The sequence below is a fragment of the Trachemys scripta genome, chromosome 6 (genome assembly GCF_013100865.1).
Source record: "Trachemys scripta elegans isolate TJP31775 chromosome 6, CAS_Tse_1.0, whole genome shotgun sequence".
In the NCBI taxonomy this organism is placed as follows: domain Eukaryota; kingdom Metazoa; phylum Chordata; order Testudines; family Emydidae; genus Trachemys; species Trachemys scripta.
The window spans coordinates 43,847,542-43,868,315 of NC_048303.1; the positions used below are offsets into that span (position 1 = coordinate 43,847,542).

At 38.1% G+C, this 20,774-nt stretch overlaps 1 protein-coding gene across 3 annotated transcripts in view; it reads left to right on the forward strand.

The window, feature by feature from the left end:
* The window catches only part of POC5 (POC5 centriolar protein), a 44,997-nt gene that overhangs the window by 10,881 nt on the left and 13,342 nt on the right, over nucleotides 1-20,774 (forward strand). For all 3 annotated transcript variants that reach the window (XM_034773781.1, XM_034773782.1, XM_034773783.1), the window contains 3 exons: nucleotides 592-742; nucleotides 17,118-17,314; nucleotides 18,263-18,439. In XM_034773781.1, coding sequence (XP_034629672.1) covers nucleotides 592-742; nucleotides 17,118-17,314; nucleotides 18,263-18,439 — 525 coding nt within the window. The remainder of the gene's footprint in view (nucleotides 1-591; nucleotides 743-17,117; nucleotides 17,315-18,262; nucleotides 18,440-20,774) is intronic.

Sequence of the window (20,774 nt, forward strand, 5' to 3'; positions counted from 1 at the left end):
AGAATATTCAAATCAAATTTAGACGGGAAGATATTAAACAACCAAATCTCATATTTTTAATTCCTCCCAAATATATTCTCATTGTACAAACATTGAAACCTGATTTACTTCTCATTGGCACCTCTGTGATAGGAATAAAACTATATTTCTTCATATACAATAAGAATGATGCACAAAAGCAGTAGTAGGCCATCTGATAACTTACTGTAAGTGATTTGAAGAAATATTTGTCCAACTCTTATGCTGTTTTTTAAAGGAATTTAGACTGCTTCCTATAAGATCTGTAATTTTAGTTCAGCTAGAAAGGATTATTTAGAATGTGTACTGTGTGGCCGTTATAATGCATTAACTAGAATACAGTATGGGCTTTCTAAAATAGGAAATAAAAGGGAGCTAAATCATTAACTCTGCCTATTAAATTGAAGGGAAACAGCTGAGCCATGAAAACATAAGTAAAATTATTATTCTGCCATGTGATACAAAACTCTCATTTAAAAGCTAACATATCCATTTTCATTCCTTTCTTCCTGTGTTTGCGTTTTAAAAAAGATGACAGTAGCTGTATAATTATTTATCATCCTGTTGTGACAGGATGAATATGAAGAGCTGCTTCGTTATGCCGTAGTGACTCCAAAGTTTGAACCGTGTGTCCTGAGGCAGTCTGAGTCTGCTGCAGAACTGACAGCACATGACAGATTTTCAAGTTTAATGGATGAAGTCATCAATCACCCTAAGACTCCAGGTAGTGTGTGGGGAGTGGTGGTGGTGTGGGGAAATGTTTTTCTGTTTGAGTATAAAGAGAATTTTCATAACATAAATAGATACTCAGATAAAAGTATCTGGTGATTGCATAATTTGAACTGCACTGTCTGATATAATATGCAAACTTGGTTACTTTAAGAAAAAAACTAGTGATAACGGGTTCTTTTAAATATCTGCTATTCTGGAGTTCAAAACATAAGTGTTGTGATGTAGTTAAAGCCTTTAGCATTGTTTGTCTAGTCTTAAGTTTTTAGGGAATTTTGACATTTTTAAAGAACGGTCAGCCTTATATCTTTCTTTAGCTTAAATCTGCCTTGAGTAATAGTGAGAAAATAAGCTAAGGAGGGAGTTCTACTAAAAGGCGATCCCAAAACCAATGTCTGTGGAGCACTCCTGATGGTTTGTGGAAAGCTGGCTGGCTGCATGGTGCTGGTGGTTGCTAAATCACAACAAAGAACTAAAAATACATAAATAGTTTTCGTTTTCCTGAGGGTGAATGCCATAGTTTCCATAGGAATATTTTGCAATATGGAATGGGAGGGGAGGTGGTCCACAAAGCACACTCTATTAAGATGTGGTCCGCATTAACAACAAGTATTTTCAATTTTTTTCAAATACATACTATGAGATTATATGTTCTTCTCTTAAGAAGTGAAGATACTAGCAAATGACACCAAAATAAAATAGACTCCTTTACACTTACATCCATAAGAATATGAGATTTTCTCTGATGCTAATGACCAAGTATTGCCACTTGGTAATACCCTTCCACTAATGTCTTTGAACTGACAACTTTAAACCTAAGAAACCAGTGCTATGTGTTACTTCAAAGTACCTTGGATCATTTTCCCTTTCATCTTATAACATATTGTACTGACTTTTCCTAAGAACATAGCTTTTCATGTTAGAGAGCTGTTGTGAGAGTAGTTTGAGGAAGAATAAGCATCATAAGATAAAGCAAAGCATTTTGTGTCTTGTCTAATGTGAAAAGATGCTCCAACATGGAGAGCATTTATTAAGATGCACTTTTTTATCAATAGGAATCTGCTGGGTGTACACAATGTTTAACTAGTTTAATTTTTAAAATGGCTTTTTTGTTTAATTTTTTTAAATTTTCAAGTAGTAACAATGTAACAGTTCATTGGATGTTCCAGTCCACGTTTTCAGGGCAGCAGTAGCAGCTGTGTCCCTTGTACTTCCCCTTCCACAGAGGTTTGGCCAGTTGATCTGTGTAGTGAAAGCCACATTCATAGAATCATAGGGTTGGAAGGGACCTCAGGAGGTCATCTAGTCCAACCCCCTGCTCAAAGTAGGGCCAATCCCCAACTATATTTTTTTGCCCCATTTTTTGCCCATAAATGGCCCCCTTAAGGATTGAACTCACAACCCTGGGTTTAGCAGGCCAATGCTCAAACCACTGAGCTATCCCTACCCCCTACATTCATGCGCTCTGGCCAGCAATACCCTTGCTCCTACTGTCCCCCTCCCTTCCAAACACACAGATGCCACTTGAAGAAATGCTTGCTCATTTATAAGAGGAGCTGAGTCATCTTCTGAGCTGAGCCATTAGTGCATCATCTCCAAAACTACTCCCCAGTGCAGCACAACCACAGTGGATTCTCTGAACATAAGAACCTCTGTGGGAAGGGGTAGAAGGCAGGTTTTTACCCCGATAAGAGCACAAGAGTGGCAGGTGATACTGAAATGCAGACACACAAGGAATTTGAGAACAATGAATGCTGTCATGGAAAGGTTCAAATGCAGTCTCTGTAGTTCTGTGCTTATGAAGCTTACGTGCCTGAGCATGAAGTGACCTCTCTGGGATGAGAAGAGGTGATGAGAATGTTTGTGGTTACATCTACACTACAGCTGGGATTGACGCTCTGAGATCGATTTAGCGGGTCTAGTGAAGACCCGCCAAATTGACAGCAGATCGCTCTTCAGTTGACCCCCCTTGGTAATTCGACCTAAGGTATGTCAACTCCAGCTACGTTGTTCATATAGCTGGAGTTGCGTAGCATAGGTCACCTTACTGCAGTAACGTAGACATAGCCTGTGTCCTGTATGGGAAGTGTGTCAGTGCTGTGTAATAAATAGTAACATGCTCAGTGCCGACAGTCGGTGCCAAAGAAGTCACAGATCTCTTAAAATCACAGAATACATGACCTCTGTGACTAATTCGTAGTCATAGAGTTCCACATTGTCCTTCCAACTCCTTCTAAAGTGAGAGCAGATACATCTGGGAATAGAATCCACTTTGGTACAAATTATTTGAATTCAAAAGAATTTTTCTCTGGGCTTCAAATCTCCCAGCACAATGAATGTGGATGGTGGGGGAAACATTAATTACAATTGGTTAGTTTTATGTATCTTTCAGTTTCTCCTTCTGTAAAATGGGGGTAATGAGACTCATCCCCAGTGGAAAGCATTTTGATATCTATGGATAAAAAGCACTAAGTAAGAGCTAGGTGGTATTAACATGATGTTGTGGGTCAATAGGATTCAAACACAATTGTAAAATTCTAGAATTCTAGGACAGTTCTAGAACAAGTTGCTGAGCCTGTGAAGGTAAATGGGAAAAGTCCCAATTTTGTACCAGTTTGGAACAATATTACATAGCAAATCCCAGTCCAAAAAATACTGCTGTTGTTGACTAGAGATTTCAATTCCAATCACATTGAAGTCAGCCTCCATGAATACAGTTTTCTGGTTCATCGTATGATTCTCTTCAGATTTGAACAAATGTAGTGCTCGATGCTGACATCCTATTCAAGTTCAGTACCTTGCTCTCAACAGGATTGTTTATGGAGTATGGTAATACTTGGTATAAGTAAAGGTAACAGAATCAGGACCCATAGACAGCAGTTTGTTTGATTGCTCCTACTTTCTTGCAGAGTGTACTATAGGAAGATCAACAGGCTGTCTGAAAAGAATACTGAGAATCTTTAAAGCTACCATATACACCACAAATACGTATTTATTTTCAGTCAGGCAAAACAGACTGGTTACACTGGTATTTCTAATATAAAACAGCCAAAACCTTGTGAATGACAAGCTTAATAACCAAATAAGAAACTGAGAGATGTTTTCTCCCTGCAAGTTATCCTTGTAAAAATGTTCATTAGGTAAAAATAATCTTACATCCAAGGTCGGCACTCAGGATTCTGTGTTTCTCTTGTCACGATTTATGACCTGACTAAATTTTTTTTTTTTATATATACTGTGCTCATCAACTCTGTATCTGAGTGCTTAACAGTGTAGAATTGAATTGGAAGCTCTGCTTTAGTTTGAGTGGATATTCTTGCTGTCTAAACATAGAACCTGAGCTACTAAATTGTCAGGTAAGAAAGGAAAAACTGACTTTAGACTAAATATTTCCAGATAAACAATGTTTTCTTTCATGGTTCAATTAAAACTGACAGATTGAAAAGGGAACTAAAGAAACTTTAGGTTCTTTAGAGAAAAAAGATTCACCTTTACTTCTCTTCAGTCCTCATTGGTAGTGAACTAACTTTTTTTGTGTCATTTTGAGTTCATAATTTGATAGTAATTTGTTCTGAACTTAAAATGGAAACATTTTTCTAGGTGAACTATATGCAAAATGTAGCCTCTCAGCTATGCTCCATTCAATTTATCCTGGATCATTTAATACCTCTAAAGATGTATAGTTTATCTGTTGCAATGATTTAGGCTCATTTGGTGAGTAGAAGTTCACCCATCACCCCCATCCAATTAAAAGATCTTCAATTTCTGTACTTTCTACGCTTAAATGATTCCTTAAGGTGGTGACTTATCTTTATGCTTGGGTATGGAATTCCTCCACGTCAGCAGACTTAAGCATAACTCTTACTAGACTCAACTTTCCACTATTAGAGTCTGCTGGGGACTATTCCTTATACCATCTCTAAAGTTTTGTTTGTGGTTATTTCAACTGATAAATTTCACTTATTTTTGGTGCTTGTTGATCCTCCTTTCATTGGTCTTTTTAAAAAAAAAAAAACAAACAAACAAAAAACCACAAGCATAAGCTGACATTACATCCTTCCCCTGGAAAGCCTTCTGATTTATTAACCTGACAATCTTTCTATTCCCATGCAGTTTATGTGGAGAAGCAAGACTATATAGATTCCAAGACCAAAAGGAACTATTAGGATCATGTAGTCTGACTCCATATAAACACAGGCCATAGAACTTTCCTAAAACAATTTCTAGAACGACTCTTAGAAAAACATCCAATTTTGATTTAAAAATTCAGTGATGGATAATCCACCACGACCCTTGGTAAATTGTTCCAAGTTAATTACTCTCACCATCAAAAATGTATGCCTTATTTCCCGTCTGAATTTGTGTAGGTTCAACTTCTAGCCATTGATTGTGTTATAAAATTTCTCAGCTAGCTTGAAGATCTCATTATTAAATATTTGTTCCCCAGGGAGGTACTTATAGGCTAAGCAAGTCACTCCTTAACCATCTCTTTGTTAGACTCAAGGAGCTCAATCTATTTAGCTTATCACTATAAGGCATGTTTTCTAATCCTTTAATAATTCTCGTGGATCTTTTCTGAATCCTCTCCAGTTTTTCAACATCCTTCTTGAATTTTTGACACCGGAACTAGAAACAATATTCCAGCAGCAGTCACACCAGTGCCAAATATAGAGGTAAAAATAACCTCATTCCTCCCCAAAATTCCCCTGTTTATGCATCCAGGGATCGCATCAGCCCTTCTGGCCACAGCATCAGTGAGCACTCATGTTTAGCTGCTTATCCTCCATTACCCCAAATCTTTTTCAGGGTCACTGCTTCCTAAAATAGAGTCCTCCATCCTGTAAGTATGGCCTACATTCTTTGTTCCTAGATGTACAGGTTTACATTTCACCATGTTATAAAACATAGTTTGCTTGATAAAAATGTTAAATAGGGTAGGACCAAGAACAGATCTCCGCTGGACCCCATTGGAAATAGACCCGCTCAATGATGGTTCCCCATTTACAGTTACATTGAGACAAATCACTTAGCCAGTTTTAATCCATTAAAGGTGCCCACACATTCATTATATATTGTTCTAGTCTTTTTAAATCAAAATGTCATGCAGTACCAAGTCAAATGCCTTACAGAAGTCTAAGTATATTATATGAAAACTATTACTTCTATCAGCCAAACTGGTCATCTCATCCCAAAAAAATCAGGTTAGTTTGACAGGATCGGTTTTCCATGAACCTGTGACAGTTTGCATTAATTACATTATCCTACTTTAGTTCTGTATTAATCGAGTCTGGTATCAGCTGCTCCATTATCTTGTCCAGAATCGATGTCAGACTGACAGGCCTATAATTACCTGGGTCATCCAGTTAACCTTTTAAAAAAAATTCACAACATTAGCTTTCTTCCAGTCTTCTGGAACTTCCCCAGTGCTCCAAGGCTTATTGAAAATCAAATTAACAGTCTGAGCTCCTCAGCCAGCTCTCTAAAAACTCTTGAATGCAAGTTATCCAGACCGGCTGATTTTAAAATGTCTAACTCTACTAGCATCTGTTTACCATCCTGCAGATATACTAGTGGAATGGGAAGAGTATTATCATCACCATATGGTGAGAATATATAATCTGTTTTTTTCCCCAAAAAATATAGGACAAATATTTATTAAACCCTTCTGACTTTTCTGCATTATTATTTTTCATAATTCTACCATTTCCATATAGTAATGGACCAATACCATTGTTGGGGTTCTTTTTGTTTCGAATATATTTCAAAAACTCCTTTTGTCCTTATCTGCTAGGCACTAACTTCTGATTTATATTCATCACTATCAACTTCTCTTTCTTTCTTGTTTTTTATATATAATATATAATTTTACAGCTGCCTTCACTTCCCCTCTGAACCAGGTTGTTTTTTCTTAAATGAGTACAGCCTTCTCCCTTTGGGGGGAGGGGGGACACACATCTAATAGAGTGTTAAGTGATTCCCACTTACTCACTTTTTTCGGATTTAAATTCTTCTTCAGAGGATTTGGCTCATAATTGTTTTCAGCTTTGTGAAATTGGCTATATTAAAGCAACAAGTGTATATATACTGGTATATTACTGGTCTGGGCTTTATTCTGCTTGCATATTATAAATATGATCAAGTTATGATCACTTGTACCTAAGCTACTATTAATTTTTAGTTCTCGATCAGTTTCTTTATTATAAGTTAAGAGACTTAAGACATATTTCAATACCTTGAATAGGGCCAAACACTTTTGGAAATTATCCTACTTTTTCGTAGCCTTTGTCTATATATATTAGGGATTTTCAGATGTTCTCCCACTGTTGATTTAGCACCAGTGCAACTCTACCAGTGCTAGGAATGCTAGTGGTGTGTAGCCCAGTCACAGAGGGTTTTACTCCAGTATCATCTTAATCCAGTTCCGAAAATGCCCATGCCTGGTTTACCCTAGAGAGCTTATCATTCTGAGCACGAGTGGCGTTTCAGAAGACTAAAGGTGAGCTAGCAAGGGGGATCTTCAACAAAAATTCTTGCACTGCTCTGCTCCCATTTGGTCTTTATCTATTGCTGTGTTATGACAGTAAAATTCTCAAGACAGGGTTCTATAACTTTTTTTTAACTGGCTGCAAAGGGGGGGAAGTGTACACCTATGCTGTCTATAATATTAAATGGCTGGAGTTCTCGGTATTCTTGTTTACCCAACTTCCCCTCATTTTTGGAGGGTTCCCCCCCCCCACTAGATTTTGAACTTGAGGGCAGTTGGAATTGCAGCTCTTACATATCGTACAGAACACAGCCTTGTTTGAGGGGTAAGTGTGCAGGTGGCTCCATTGGTTACTATTTTTTCCAAATAGTTCCAGGACTTTTGGAAGCATGCATTTCAAGTCGATGTGTGTGGCTCTGTAGAGGTGATATACTGTTGATGTAGAACTTCAATTGTAGTAACCTTTGTTTAAAATAGTTTTTACAATAATAATAATTTCCAGTCAAATAGGAAAACTACTCAGAATAAAACTTGCTGTGCTGTTAAATCCAGAGTTCAGAGGCTTTGGAATTGTTTCCTGTTCTGTGTGATCAGTATAGTTAATTGGATCTGAAAACTTGAGACCGGAACAAGACATTTCTTGTAGCAGAGATGTACAGGGGTGACTCCTCTCCGAACAGTTGAGATATGAGTTCTCTTTAGGCTATCAGTCCACAATACTGACCCATTATATTCCACATTTGCAGTTTACTTAAAAAAATTCTCTTCCTGAATGTTATTTTTAAAAGTTGATTAATGTGCTTAGAATGTAAACAGGGCACCCCAGTGGGCCTGAACTCACAGATCATAAGAGAATTTGATGGACCTACCAAAATCTCCCCCTCCTCCCCCCCAACACACCTTCCTCCTAAAGTATTTTCTCTCCCACTCTTCCCCCTGCCCCAAAATCAATGCATTCTTTCATCAGGAAATGCTTGCTGCGTCTCATGATGGTCACCAAAGGAGAGAAGGAAATGTTTATGCTGCCACCTTTTTTTTTTCCCCTTCTTTTTCTTTCACCCCTCCAAGTTTTTCTACCATGTGTCAAGGAAGCCTGAAAGATGTGTGGTACACCTCTTCCTCGATATAACACTGTCCTCGGGAGCCAAAAAAAAAAATCTTACTGCATTATAGGGGAAACTGTGTTTATATTGAACTTGCTTTGGTCCACCAGAGTGCGCAGCCCCTCCCCTCCAGCACTGCTTTACCGCGTTATATCTGAATTGGTGTTATAGGGGTCGCGTTATATCTGGGTAGAGGTGTATTTATAAAGGTTTTCTCTTTTATATTTAGATATACCATGTTTATCAAGTCTCATCTTCTCTGTTTCTTGAAACTCTTTCAACCTTGAGTTAAAGGAATGGAGGTGTTTTGATAATTGAGAGCTTCTCCCCTGTGTTGGATATTTGAATTAAAAAAAAACAAACAAACAAAAAAAAACCCCACTAATCAGGCTGACTAAAAATTGCTCAGGCTTCAGTATCTTGTGGTGATCTCTCTACTTCTCCTGTTTTCCATAGAATTCTCCAGCAAAAATAGGGAAATAGTACCTGATATGTTGTTTGATACAAAACAACCAAAAAAAATTCCTTTCCTCTACACCTCCCCCCCCCCACTAATACTATAAGTATACATTAAGAGAGAGATAAAATTGCATTGATAAGTGATTAGAAAACAGAGTGTTTAAGTTAGTGTTAAAGTCTGTGACTCTATGTGGAACGTTAAGGTCAGAAGGGACCATTATGATCATCTAGTCGGACCTCCTGCACAACGCAGGCCATGGAATCTCACCCCCCACTCCTTTATCAAACCCCTAACCTATGTCTGAGCTATTGAAGTCTTCAAATAATGGTTTAAAGATTTAAAGGTGCAGAGTATCCTCCAGCAAGTGACCCTTGCCCCACGCAATTTTTTTTCCCTACATTCGTAGGTACATATGTTATGTATTTTAGCAGTGCATCATATTACTCTGTATTCCAGCCAGAGGAGACACATGGGGGAAAGAGGGCACATGCAGGGTCATGTCTTCCCCCCCCCCCCCCCCCCCCCTTGGATTTGCTGCTTTTGCTGCTCACTTTTTACAGAGTGAGCATGTGCAGTAATACTGCTGAAGCCAGCTGCCCTCACTCTGCGCCCTCCCCCACCCCCACTATCTGCAGGCATGGGTTGTCTCTGATGCCAGATGCTCCATTAAAGTATTTCACATTAAAAATAGATCATGTAAAACAGTCTTGTACTACAGATCAAAGTATAGCCACACAGAGTAATAGTGAAAGCACATATATGCCATTTAAAAGTATATTTAAGTAAATTTTGTAGTTAATTACCTTTTACTCTGAATAAAAGACTGCTGCTTATTGGAAAGAAACTGTATAGCACATCTTTGACTAAATTATTAAAAAACATACCATAGAAAACCATTTTTTAAATTATCTACATTGGATTACTCAATGCAGTAGCATGTGTATGAGAATGGAAAAAATGGGATGAAACCTCACCTGTAAATACAGGTCTGGAAAATCTGTATAATCTGATAAATGAAATAATCCGTTAACTAAAGACTACCATAATGCTTATACACAAAGGAGGTAGAAATATAGTTGACTCCTGAAAATCAAAGTCCTCTGCTTGTGGCTGTCATTAAAGATCACATAATCTTTTCACAAGAGTTAACCCTGTCGCTGGCCAAATTCCAGACTATGAAACTATATTCCTTTTTAGTCCTTTTGGTATGATGTCCTTCTGCTTGCATTTGGAAAGGAAGATGATGTCTGTCTGTTTCTGTACGAGTTTTTTCATGAAGTTGATGGATTTCCACTCCATATGGCTAAATGCAGTGCCTTTACTGGATGATAGTATTTCTCATTTCCTGATGTCTGATGATAAACAGTAACCCTGTTTCACCCAAAGGTGGTTGTGTTTCAGTGGTGGATTAGGTGGGCTCTTGTATTTAGCACTGTGTATCCAAAATGCTTGGAATTTGAATCCTTTGGCCTAAAAGCTTCTACATAAATGCAGTTATCATTCAACACAAACTGCTTCCAAGATAGGGTTGTGTAAACCTGAAAGGGGGTCAATTTTTATGAATTTGCCAACATGCCAGTTAGATTTTACAGCTGAAATCTAACAAAACTAGATTTGCCAGTTGGATAAGTGTTGTGATCAATGTAGAATGGAATCCAATATAATAACCCCTTTTTATTGAGCCCAGGGAGCATTACTTAATAATTTCAATGCTGGGTTCTCTTTAAATCAACTTTCAACTTCAACAATATTTCTCAAATAGGACACTTGATTCATTAAGAATAATCAAACACCCACTACCACATTAATATACAACCAGCAGTTCACCAATTAAGTGTAGACACAGCCAATGTTCTAGGTACCTACTGAATAAACTGATAGTCTTGCAAGCAATTGTCAGTTACTAGGCTTGAGGCTCAACAGTTACACCAAGAAACAATATAAATTACCAAGATTTCTTATTACATTTACTTACGAACATCAGTTCTTTAGTAGCTAAGACGTGTATCACCTTTCCAGTATTTCTCCAAGAAGGAAGAAGGTACTTGTCTCTAAGGAACTTTTGAGTGTTTGATCCCTGCTTTTTGAATGGATTGGTGCAACAGGGACAAGTTTAGAATATCAAAAGAAATTGCATGAAGATTATGGTGCAGATCTCTTGAGGCCAATTTTCTTGGACTTAAAGGAGTAAAATGGTTACTTAAGATCCCAGTAGAGAGTGTAGACTTTAGTTTATCTTAACAGAAGAGGAATCTTTGACATGAAATCTCACCACTTTTCCTCTTAACCTGGTCCAGGTGTCTGTTGCAATGGGGATTCTACAGCTTCCTTGTGGATTCAGTCAACTCTGGAGTCTCACCTGCTGACCTTCTTTTTTATATATACACACACACACCCTGATTTCAGAGCTCACTGGAGGTGCCCACCCTTTGATTTCTATTGGTCACATGCCAATTGAGTGCTCAGGTTTCAGCTGTTTCTCTGTTGTTTCCATCAGTATCCAGTAGATGGCATTGATGTATATCAAATTTCTTCAATCAGTTTCTTATCAGAGACTGATTCATTTCAAGGATTGTACTTCAGTATTAATCCACATTATTGGATTCCTCCCTCCTTTTTAGCACTTTTTAATTGAAAATTATATCCTGGTTTATATCTTTCAACATTCCTTCTTCCTTGTGCCATACAATTCCTATTACTTCTAGAGTGCCCTAATTATTTACAATGAAAACCAACAAAATCCCTTATCTTTTAGATTTGATGGATGTACTTCATACATTCTTTGATTGTATGTAAGCACTTCCTGTTGTTTAGGGTTTGCAACAAAACAAGAGACGTTATCCACATGTAGAGAGATGTAGATCTGACTCATAAGGCAAGCAAATGTGGAGCTCCTAATTTGGGGTGAAACATTTTGACAAGGCAAAACAGATTTCCATGGTATATTTGGTATACAGTGCAAACAAATTTGGGGTGAAAACTTGTGGTTTGCCTTATTTGACCTTTTCTCTCTCAGCAAGAGATTTGTTGTTTTGGTTAACTTGCAGCTTCCACACCCATCTCTCAATCTACTCAGTGTGCAATGGGCCACTTCACATAGAAAAGCAAAAAACTACCGGGCAAGGATAGTTTTCTTGGAGTTTTCTTCTTCCCAACCTAGCTAGAAGAGGTTTTATCCATATGCAGATTGAGAGATTCTTGCCTTGGTTAACAACAATACTCATTTAGCCATTTTAGTTTCTATTATTGAGGAATGGAACTCTCAACCTTGGCTGATCTTTGGTCCGTAGACCAAGTGTCTTACGTGATATGAACATTTTTTTTTTTGGTTTTGTTTTTAATGCCTTTACTTCCTAGGTGGATCCTATTTTGGGATAAACAGAGGTGGACAGATTTCCTAACGTTGAGGGCCAGGAGAAATTAAATCATTAACTAATCAAGGCATATCTGTTTACTCTACCCCTTACAGTGATGAGGATACTATGTATTCGTATAAAAAATATCTTAAATGCTTCCAGTTACTTTTGCCTTTCCAGTTTTGTATCTGAATTTGACTTCTATGCCGCTCTATCAGAAGCTATTTACTGACTTATATCTAAAACAGGAAGAGGTCAGGTATTAGAGGAACATAGAAAGGAGCTGTAGTAACATCATCTGGGAAAACAGTTGATTTCATTACCTCTGTTTTGATTACAAGGATAGAAGGTATAGTTTTTTTAGGATTGAGCAGGTAGTGGAATTATTCTCAAATAACTTCCCATAGGCATTCTTATACTGCAAGTATAATATTCTTCCATATGTTTCCTGCATAGGTAACCACTTGTGTATTTTTCATGACTTGCTGTCCCTATTAAATCTCAAGCATTACAGGGAATGTAAATTATTGGTAATGATTAAAAGATTGATTTCATAGGGGTCTGTTAAATTGCAGGATAGGAATAGAAAGTAACAGTTTCTATCTCTAATGTGCATGGCATGGCATAGCATAGCAAAAGCAAAGGTGTGTGCAAAAGTAGTATTGGGTAATCATTGTCTTGGGAAAGGTGGAATAGGAGGACGACAGCATAGTGAAAAGGAAGGTAAATGGGGACAGGTTGTTTGCAGTGACGATTAAATAAAAATCAAAGCTAAGAACCTATAATACTACTAAAATGTAGGAATACACCAGTTGTCCATCTAGCCTAATATCCTGTCTCTGACCATTACCTATATGAAATGCTTCAGAGTAATGTGAAAACAGAATAAAAGGCATCTGGCAAGCTATGCAAAAACATATAATGGAATATGTACATCTCCCTAAACCAACTTGGTGATTTAGTTTATGCCTTGGAGTGTGAAAGGCTTTTTAATTCTTAATTTCAGATGCTAATCTGAGTTTAAATGTTTTTTCTTTTATTGATTTTTACTAAATTATTTACCTTTGTTTGAACTCATTGCTGGCAATAAATTCAGTATCAAGGTACTTCCCCCCCCCCCACACACACACTTTACATTTGTTGCATACTGACTTCTTTGGCTGTTTCTGTTTAAGCAAGAGTGACAGAGATTGTTCTTTATCCCATTTGTTTTATATGCTGAATTTCTGCCAAAACTTTGGCATCTTAAGTTTCAAATATTTTAAATCTCTCCTTGTATGAGGGTGGGAGTCAGTCATACCTCTTTTTATCGTCGTTTTTTTCCAGATTTTACCTACTTGAGTCTGCATAACTGAGAGTAGGTAACCAACACTAATACTAATATTTAGCATGTTAGGTTTTTCAGAGTCTTGTACAGAGAAAATAATACTCAAAAACCAGCCCCATTAGGTAGGTAAGTAATATTATCCCCATTTTAACACATGACAATACAGTGACTGAGCCAGATCCTGACCTCCATTTACACACATGTAAATTGGGAGTGAGTCTGTGGACTACAACAAGTTAGACATGCACTTTTGGGTAAGTGAAATTGGAATTTGGTTCAGAGAGACTAACAGTTAGTTTTTTTTTTTTTTTTTTTTTTTAGGCTGAAGGTGGTATATAGTGCCATCTCAAGAGGAACCTGGGAAGGAATTGTGATTGACTCTTGAGTCACAATTCCTTCCTGGCGGCCCTTCTGGCTTGGAGGTTGGGAGGGAGATAATGTCAGCTCTGCCCGCCTGTTTGAAAGGAAATATCAGTCCAGGGAAGGCATTTTTTGCTGACCCCACTCACTCTCAGTGCCCCAACTTATTTCCCTGAACGGCCATAATGTAGAATCACAATCTAGTCCCAAAAGACTGCTAGCCAACTTGCCTTGGGTAGGCTGGAACACACATTTTCTGGCTCTTATGCTCAGTCTATCAGATGCTGTTGCTGTTCAAATGAACACAGAATTCAAAGCTAATATTAATTATATACAGTAGAACTTCAGTTACAAACACCTTGGGAATGGCAGATGTTCGTAACTCTGAAATGTTCATAACTCTGAACAAAATGTTATGGTTCTTCAAAAGTTTACAACTGAACATTGACTTAATACAGCTTTGAAACATTACTGTGCAGAATTAAAATGCTTGCTTCCCTTTTAGTAGCTTACATTTAACAGTACTGTGCTTGTTTTTTGGGGTTTTTTTCTGTCTCTGTTGCTGCCTGATTGCATAATTCTGGTTCCAAATGAGGTATGTGGTTGACTGGTTAATTTGTAACTCTGGTGTTCGTAACTCCGAGGTTCTGCTGTAATTCTTTTTTCTATTCCCTTAATAGAGCCTGGCTGTCTTATTTGCTTTCCCCCCCCCCACTGCAGTTGCATCTTAAATGGATCATTACATTGATAATAGTGACTGTGTGTTCTCTTCCCCATGAAATATTTCTGCTCAGTGTACGTTAACTTTTACTTGTCTGTGCTGACTTTCTATAGGTCCTTTCAGAGTTAGCAAAAACTCTTCCAGTACACTAAATATTTTGAATCCAAATGATATTCCCCAGCCAGATTGTAATTATAACATCTCAACTTTTAAATTACATGACAATGTCCTTTATATGTTAAGTTTCAAAAATCAACATTATCTTGCAATTTTCTCTATATACACACACACACACACACACACACACACACACACATTCTCAGAAAGGTTGAATACTAAAATAAAACACAAATGTGTGAGACTTCTCTTTTCCCTGGGTACAAGAAAAGAGATGTTCTATCCAGGGCTGCTTTTTAATACCTTTTTAAAAATTTAGAATTTGTTCTTGTCGGTGCTCTACCGTTGCTACACTGATGCCTCCCCTTGGTCACTCTGGGGATTAGCACTTGAGGTAGACACCCTCTGGTCTGCAGCTCCTCTTTTGTTCCAGGATCCTCAGTGTCTCCTTTGTGACTTAACCCTCCAGCTAGGTACCTCAGCATTCCCCCTTCCAGGGTATAGTCCATCAGCAGTTCTAGGCAGTTTTCCCATTCACTGCCTCAGGTCTATGCTATGCAGTGTCCAGTAGGGAAACCCAGGCCTGCCCTCTTCTCCAGGTTCCAATCCAGGGACCCTCAGCTCAGTGGTTCTGGGCTTCCTCTTTCTGCCCTCACTGCTCCTTCCCTGGACTGATTCCTACACTCTGGTTCCCCATCTCTTCCCTCCTCTCCTCCCCAGGGAGTGACTGTTGCCTGATTTCCTTAGCAGCCCCGTCTGTAGCCTGCTACCTATCTTTATAGGCCTTCCCTGTTCCTGCACAGGTGAGCATCTCTCTAATTAACTGCCTCCAGTCTAAAGCTCCCCTCTTTGCAGTCAATTAGCTGATTGGGCCCACCTGGCCCTATTCTATTCTTGCAGGGCTAGTGTGGGGATCTCCCCCATCACAGTTCTAAATATAACACTAACAGCAGAAATTTTCCAATTGAGATGCTTTCCAATTGCTCTTAAAAAATATTGTTCATCTTCATATTGTCAACTTGGGGGACTTTGTTGCATATTTTAGTTGTTCTTTGTGTATAAGCATATTTGCCTTTCCTGAATTAAGTAAAGTCCAGTCCTACTTCATCTTCAGTCTGTCTCCAATAGTTTCTTGGCATGTATTTATCTGTATTGCAGTGGCACCTAGTAGCCCCAACTCTCAGTTAGGACCTATTGTGTTAAGGCACGGTACAAACACATAGTAAGATACTGCCTGCCCCAAAGAGTTAAAAATCATAATAGGCGATCAAGTCAAAGGGTGTCGGAAAGGTAGCATTATTTCTTCCATTTACAGCTGGGGAATTGAGGCACAGAGAATTCAGTGTAATGTTTCATTTATTTATGGAGTGCTGTTTATGGTGATACCGGGGTGAGGAGGGACATATACATACCTGAATGTATAAATAAAGGTACACTGTACATTGCAAACATATAAGACATGCTCCTCACCCTGAGGAGCTTACGGTCTAATGTAGATACAGTAGAACCCCATTTATCTGACCCTCATTATCCAGCTCTACACAGAAAACCAGTGCACACAGGTCCAGAAGGGGGGGATGTCTCCTATGGCGCTGCAACATTGTGCTTTCCCATTCTCTGGTTTATCCCGATTGTATATATTATCCCATCTGGCCCCGGTCCCAATTAGATCACATAAATGGGGTTCTGCTGTATTATGAAACCTGGGGAAACAATTCAGAAAATGGTGAGAGGGTAACGTTTAAATGGACTCCACTTGACATGATTTCCTGAAAAGTCTTTCAAGTAGAGGGACGCTTTCTGCTTCCTTGTAAAGCTAATTTCTCAACATGGACCTAGCTATACACAAAATTCACTTGGTCCATAAACAGTGCTATGTTTTGGCACAAATGACCTTGAAAGTTTCTGGTTTTAAAGGGAACAATACTTTGATGTGGGAAGCATAGTTCATTCTTTCTGAGAGTAAAACTTATCAGCCAACTGCTGTTTTACAGATGTTCATCCCTTAGGATATGTCTACACTGCAGCTGGGAGTGTGCTTCCCGGCTCGAGTGGACCTAGCATGCTAAAAGTAGCAGTGTAGCAAGGGGTTAGCTTGGTGTCTAAGCACGTACCTAGGATGTCCGAGCAAGTGTGTGTACTCCGGGGGGGCTTGACCAAAGCTACCATTTTTGCTGCCCCCTGCTACGCTGCTATTTTCGGCACTGGTCTGAGCAGGGTTAGTATGTCTGTCTGCCTGTGCTGGGAAGCATGCTCCCAGATGCAGTGTGGAAATACCCTTAGAGGCATACTTAGAGGCATACTTTTGGGTTTACGTGCACAGAGAAGGAAGACTTCTGGTGACACAGCCTTTTGTATACCCAACTTCTGACTTGCCTCCTGAATATACAACAGCTAAACCCTTCAAAGAATCAACTTTTAACCTTTTTGTTTTATTTTTAGTTTTTACACCAGTAAAGGGACCTTCTCAGGCAGACATGGAAGGACTTTGCCCTGTTCGTTCGGGAGAGACATCTTCACAAGGGTCCTCATCTGGTCCAAGAGAGATTGATGAGACTATAGTGACTGAGTTAAGTGTTTCAGATGAAAAAGTGACCCAGATAGAAAGCATACTTGATCTCTGGAGTGGAAGTCTTAAGGTATTAAATTTGTGCTAAATGTAATATCCTTATATTGAGCAGATGACTATTGTGACATTGTATTTTCTCCTGTGCTTCTACCAATCTAACTACATTGGGAAATTGATATAACTTATGTTGCTTGATAGTTAAACAGTTGAAAACCTACTGGACTGGCACAGAGATGGACTAATAATCTGCTTGCCTTTGACTAGTGAACACTAAATACTCCAAGAATCAGTTCTGTTCATGCAGTGGCGGCTATAAGTGTGCCTGTATCTATGGTCCCAGAAAGCTCCTTAAATTTCAAGCTCTGTGAATTTGCAGAAGCAGGATCAAAACTGCCTATTAAAAACAGATCAGATGGAAATTGGTGGAGCAATAGTTGCTGCAAGCAAGCTCCTCCCACTTGACACCAGAATGAGACTCCAGTCACAGTAGAATGGGTCATATTTTGAACATCTACACATTCATGTTCTGTTGGATTTCTCAGGAGCGGCTCCTTTTCAGTGGAATTTGTAACATCAGTGGGCTCTGCTGGACTCCTTTGAGTTTGGCTCCGAGTGGAGCTGGATGCCCTGTAGCAGTGGCTTCCTCTTAGTGGTGCTCAGTTACCCAACCCCCAGGCTTTGCTCCTCTCCTCTCCCTTGTTGGCTCCACTGGTTAGATTAAAATGGTACAGGTACTTTTCCAAGTCTCACTGGTTGTGGCACCAAAATGAAATATTCTTAGTAGATTGATCATGGTTTGATTCTCCTCCTCCTCTCTTACATGCTTTTATTAGCAGTCTAATAATGAAATGTATTTAAGTTATCATAATTAGATGTCTCAGTGTGTCTGGTAACTGGACAAAGTTGTACATACAAGGTTCAGTGTAAATTTTGATGTCTGATTAGCTGCCATACATTCTAGGATTAAAAGACTTGGAGACGATAATTTTCCTAGTTTCATTAGTGCTACCCTTTTCAGACAAATGTTCTGACTGAACTCAGAAAATGGAAAATGACTTTTATTGAACATCACAAGCTGGAAATGAGACAAGAGAAAGAGAAATATGCTGCACATGTGAGACAGCTGAACAATCAGATGGAGAACCTGAGAGAGCTGCTACATACTTATGAAATCTCCATTGGCAGAAAGGATGAGGTAACAGTTTTTTCTTATTCTGTTCTGTCTTCTATTTTTAGAATTCTCTGAGATTGAGATTGAATCTTTTTCTCTCTTAATTGTACTTTCACAACAGGTAATGTAATGTATACACTCTAAACTAACATACTTGCTTAGTCAGAAAAGAAGCATCAGAGTATTTCAAGCCACTCAGGATGAACTTCAGCAATTGTAGAATCAAACTACATTATCAGTAAACCACATAATTACTGTGCATTCTCTAATATACTAATAGGGAAATTTTACTGTTTTGTCCCTAATTTATGGTTTCTCTTTCATGAAATTCACACTGTTTTGGATTAGTAATTACAGATCACTTCCAGCTACCTCATCCCTTAAAACAAAATTGGTTTAAAGGCTTTAATTAAATTTGTTGTGTAGATTGGATGGGTTTCCACATAATCTTTCAAATGGGAAGAAATCTCTTACATATTTAGGGAGAACTCTTTATTTTAGCATAATCTGATGTAAAATGAGCACTATGGTTCTGTGCTCATAGAGTAATATTTTCCTTGCAGCACCTAGAGCAATTGTCTTGAATTCAACTAGTATTACACAAATAGGTATAAAAGAGTAGGAATTGTGGGAACCTTGCAATCATAAGCCACTTTAATCCCCTCTTCTACATAATAGCGTTTAAAACCTTCACTTGAGAACTCTTCAGCTGAATTTTGAATTTTAACAGTTTATTTTGAAAATACTGTTCAAGCTATATTCACAAACACCCATTGAAAGACATTACATAGAAAGAGTAAAAGTACACTCCACCTATTCACTGGACATGCACAGAGTCCAGTTACGCAGACCATGTACATTCAATTGCTGCAACTCCATACAAATCCCGTATTTGCCAATGGAATTTCACTTGCAGTCAGGCCCACAATCCTTCCAATGTATTCCATTTTGATATATTTAGTTCCAGATGGAGTAATTAAGGGCAAAAATTATACTTGTATAGCACTAATATGAATGTATTATAATTGCTGGTGATGAATTTACAATATTAACACCTCTACCCCCTACAAGACAAAACTCTTCCTCACCAAATCACGTCTATCACTATCCTTTATGGAGCTAATTGTGTAATGACAATGGCATATTTTGATTTAGCTGTAGATGAGTGTTCTTCTGCTTCCTCACTTCAGTGCATGAATGGTGGATTGAATTCTAAAATAGTGGTCAATAGGCCTTTTTAGAGATTGACCTAAATTGTTCACTACTTTAACCTTTCTCCTAACAAGATTGACCAAGTCTTAGATTTCAAGTAGTAATCACCTACCAATTTCATAAATAAAAATTATTCATAATTTAGGTTTTTGATCTACAAAGAACTATCACTGACTTTCTATCTTAACAAGAAGTATTTAATGTTTTTCATTTACATCAGCTACCTTAAACTTGTACAGTTTTAAGAAGTTGGTTGTGGCTATATGTGCCACTCTAATCACAATAACAGACAAAAATATTGCCAATATGAAAATCAAATAGCCTGTAAACTACTAAATAAAACATATGCAAAAATGATTTTGTTTTCTAATTGACTTGTAAACACTTCATGAAGATTGCCTTGTAATGTTATATCAGTTCAGCATTTACACTGAAATGGCAAAAAGTTATAAATAGCCATGACACCCAGGCAGAACAAAGCAGTTTAACCAAAGTAGATTTCACAAAATACAACATTATGAATTGCTAATGTTTAAAAACTAGAGAAGGATCAGCCTTACTTAAGATATTTCAAATAGGCTTTTACTATTGCTGCCTTTAGTATTTTTGAGCTAAACTTAACTTGCCTCAAACAGTATAATTTTCTTAAATATTATTTTCTCCAAACTACAACCACTACAGCATGAGTTAAATTCTGCATGGAGGTATAGGAATACTGCACTTGTCTCTAGGTGACTGCTTTGATTACAGAGCAATTCTGGTCCATTACTTATATGATAAATGTACATTAATGGAATGAATCAGAAATGTAGGACCGGAAGGAACCTTGAGAGGTCATCAAGTCCAGACCATCCCTGACAGGGTTTGTGTATTCTTAAAATCCTCCAGTGATGGGAATTCCTCAGCCTCCCTTGAAAACCTTTCCCAGTACTTGACTAGCCTTACAGATAGAAAGATATGGAAAATCTTTCTTAGTATGGCACCCAAAATTGGACACAATACTCCAGGTGAGGCCTTACCATTGTCAGGTGGAGTGGAACAACCACCTCCCATGTCTTACATTTGATGCTCCTGTTAATAAACTCCAGAATATTTTCTTTTTTCGCAACTGCATCACATTTTTGGTTCATTTAATTTATGATCCACT